Genomic DNA, 3806 nt, shown 5'->3' on the forward strand with positions numbered 1-3806 from the left:
ATGAGGGGCGAAACGTTTCTTTTTAACAAAAAAAACGAAGTCCAGATGACATGATTCAACCTTTTTTGTTGTTATATACCTGGATGACTGAGAAAACAAACTTTGTGTTTTTGAAACCATTAGTGAAAAGGCCAGACTTCAGGGGTATCTGAGGCAGGCTTGAAACACAAGAGTCAGGGTGGCTTCTGGGTAATACCAGATGGCTAGGCCTCAGACTGACGAAGCCTCTTGGATGAGGGGCGAAACGTTTCTTTTTAACAAAAAAAACGAAGTCCAGATGACATGATTCAACCTTTTTTGTTTACCTTTAATAACGTCACTGACAGGTGCGGCCAGGTAAGTATCCAACTAAAACAACTTTATGAATGGCAAATCAACATTTTTTGCTCACATTTCATTTGGAGAAAAGTCTGGCTGATCCATGTGGTGTCCATCTTTTATCATTTTGTAGAAGTTGGAGTCCACAGCAATGTTAGGGTATGGACTCTTACCTAAGCAGGTGAGCAGAGAGAGAGACTCAGGCTGTGTGCCAGGCAGACTTTCAGGTGAAACCAGGTTGAACTAAACTCAGATAATTAAATCAATCCTGATGTGGTCATGTTTGGTGTTGCCAGGGTTACCAAAAGAGAAGATCTCCCACAGCAGGACTCCATAGGACCAGACATCACTCTGAACAGTGTAGACGCACTGAAAGATGCTTTCAGGAGCCATCCACTTCACGGGAAGGCGGGCCTTCAAAACAAAATGCAAAAGAAGTGTAAAATTTAAATCCACACTGCCAAAACAAAATACAGTCATCAATATACATGCAATACACTGACGATCAAAACAAAAAAATATTTGAAGCATCAAAATAAAATAAAAATGAGACAGAGAACCCAAGCCATGGATGTTACTTTAAACTGTGTGGGTCTTTCTAGAGAACTGTGAGTGTGTCTGAGGTGTATTTGGTGTCAGAGAGTCAGAGTTTCTTTATTTGTCATATGCACCACATGTGGTACATGCGGTGGAACGAAATTGTGCACAGAGGGTCCCAGTTACATCTAACAAAAGTATAAATGTAAAAGAAAAATAGTAATAAGATCATAGAAAAAAAATTGACTAAAAATACAGTTGGCCCTACTAGTATAAAAAATACACTGAACAGCAGCACGGACATGAGTCTGTATGAGCAGATGAGTACGAATGAACATAGCAACATGAAATAGATCAGCAGCAACATGAAATAGATCAGCAGCAACATGAAGCAGATCAGTAGCAACATGATGTGATTATTTTCACAATGATTATACTGGTAAGAGATTCATGAGTCTAACAGCCTCAGGGTACAAGCTGTTCCTCAGTCTAGTGGTTCTACACTTAAGGCTCCTTAACCTCCTTCATGAGGGGAGTGGGGCAAACAGTGTGTGTGCTGGGTGAGTGGGGTCCTTCATGATGCAGGTGGTCCTCTTCCTTCATCTAGAGGTGTAGATGTCTGTGATTGTGGGGAGGCTGACTCCAACATCTTCTGTGCAGCCTTCACCACTCTCTGCAAAGCTTTTCTTTCTGCAGCTGTGCAGCCTCCATGCCACACGTTGATGCTGGAGCACAGGATGCTCTCCACTGCACACCTGTAGAAGGAGGTGAGGACTGAGCTTCCCAGACCAGTTCGTCTCAGCCGCCTGAGGAAGTAGAGTCTCTGATGAGCTTTCTTGATCAGGCTGGTGGTGTTGTTGCCCCAGCTGAGGTTGTTGTTCAGGTGCACACCCAAGTACTTGTAGCTGGAGACCACTTCCACCACAGAGCCTTCTATGGGGTAATGGGGGTAAGTGTGTTTGTTCCATCTGCAGACCACAACCATCTCATTTTTCTTCTTCACTTTGATGTGAAGGTTGTTCTTCCTGCACCAGCTCTCCAGGTGTTCCACCTCCTGCCTGTAGCTGGACTCATAGTTTGTAATGCATCCCATCACCACTTTATTATATGCAACCTTTACAATATGACAGCCTGGATGGGTAGGTGTACAGTCATATGTGAGCAGAGTGAACAGGAGAGGGCTCAGCATACAGTCCTGAGGGGAGCCAGTGCTGAGGGTTATGGTGGAGGAGGAGAAGTTGTGGATCCTCACTGACTGTGGTCTGTTTGTTAAGAAGTCTAGGACCTAGTTGCAAATGACAGGCTTAGTCCTAGTGTGACCAGATTGAACCAGACGACCAGATTGAACTTTTTTAGATCCTAGTGTGAGTAGTTTGTCCATCAGAGTTTGGGGGATCATGGTATTGAAGGCTGATATGAAGTCCACAAAGAGCATACGGATGTAGGAGTCCTGCTGCTCCAGGTGGGTGAGAACGGTATGGACCACACAGGAGACGGCATCCTCTATTGATCAATTCTTGTGGTATACGTACTGGTGAGGGTCCTCGTTGATGTTGATGGTTGTTTTGATGTGGGTCATGACCAGTCTTTTGAAGCATTTAGCAACTATCGGGGTGAGGGCTACTGGCCCATAGTTATTCAGATCCATCACTATAGAGCTCTTTGGGTCTGGGATGATGGTGGCAGTCTTCAGGCAGGTGGGAACTGTTGCCAGGGTAAGTAAGGAGTTAAAGATGTCGGCCAGCACATTGCAGAACTGATGGGCACAGTCTTTCAGCACCTTCCTGGGGCTGTTGTCTGGGCCAGTTTCTTTGTGAGGATTAATCATCTTGAAAGTACTCCTTACTTCAGCTGAGATCACACTGAGAAACTCTTCTTCCAGTGCTGAAGTGAGTCTGATGGTGGGTGGTCTGTTCAGGTCTTCAAAGTGTGTGTAGAACCTGTTGAGAGCATCAGGCAGTGATGAGTCTTTAGGGCATTGTTCACTTCTGTCTTTATAATCTGTTATACACTTAATGCCCTTCCACATGCTCCATGGGTCTTGTGAGGCGAATTGACCCTGGATCCCCTGCATATGTGGCTTTGGCCTTTTTATTACCAGCAACCAGCTCTTTCCTTGATCTTTTCAGCTCCTGTGAGTTGCCAGACCTGAAGGCTGTGTCCCTGGCTTCCAGAAGAGTGCGACAATCTGCATTCAACCAAGGCTTCCTGTTCGGGTAGCTCTTAACATATCTGATGGTGGTGACATCATCAGCACATTTGCCAATGTACCCCAGGACTGAGCATGTGTATTCTTCCAGGTCTAGCTCCCACTCATTTTCAGCAACTTCTCTGAAGACCTACCAACCTGTGCATGCAAAATAGTCTTTCATTATGCAGTCACTATTCTTAACCCAACTTTTAACTTTCTTTTGAATCAGTCTGGAGCGTCTCAGCACAGGAGGGGGGTGGGGGGTGGAAGGCGTAAACGGGGCCAGTAAGAGGGAAATATGATAATAGAGTCCTAGGTGGGGGGTATTCAGTGTCTTAGGTGTATTCGGTGTCTGAGGTGTATTCGGTTTCTGAGGTGAATTTGATGTATTTTGTGTGGTACACTGACGTTTCCCTGAACAATGTAGTTGTCATCATTCCGAATGTCTCGAGCCAAACCAAAGTCACAGATCTTCGCAATCCGTCTATCCGTTAACAAGACGTTCCTCGCTGCAATGTCTCTGTGGATGCACTGAAAAACAGACAGGTGTTGATCATTACTCTGAGGACAATTTCTGTTGTGCTTTGGTGCAATGACAATAAAGCTGATTCTGGCAGTCCATCTCCTGGAGACACATTGTCTCTTTCAGATCTTCAGGCCCTTAAATCTTGTTTAAACTCAGGTTAAATCCATACTCTCTCTCTCTCTCTCTCTCTCTCTCTCTCTCTCTCTCTCTCTCTCTCTCTCTCTCTCTCTATCT

At 44.9% G+C, this 3806-nt stretch overlaps 1 protein-coding gene across 1 annotated transcript in view; it reads right to left on the bottom strand.

Annotated features, from left to right (window-relative positions):
* Nucleotides 1-3806, bottom strand: part of csf1rb (colony stimulating factor 1 receptor, b) — a 41966-nt gene that overhangs the window by 25564 nt on the left and 12596 nt on the right. The window contains exons 9-11 of the mRNA XM_037688177.1: nt 3455-3577; nt 621-732; nt 392-491 (exon numbers count right to left, since the gene is read on the bottom strand). Coding sequence (XP_037544105.1) covers nt 392-491; nt 621-732; nt 3455-3577 — 335 coding nt within the window. The remainder of the gene's footprint in view (nt 1-391; nt 492-620; nt 733-3454; nt 3578-3806) is intronic.

Source organism: Nematolebias whitei, chromosome 14, assembly GCF_014905685.2.
Source record: "Nematolebias whitei isolate Nwh7 chromosome 14, NemWhi1, whole genome shotgun sequence".
NCBI classification, from domain to species: Eukaryota; Metazoa; Chordata; class Actinopteri; order Cyprinodontiformes; family Rivulidae; genus Nematolebias; species Nematolebias whitei.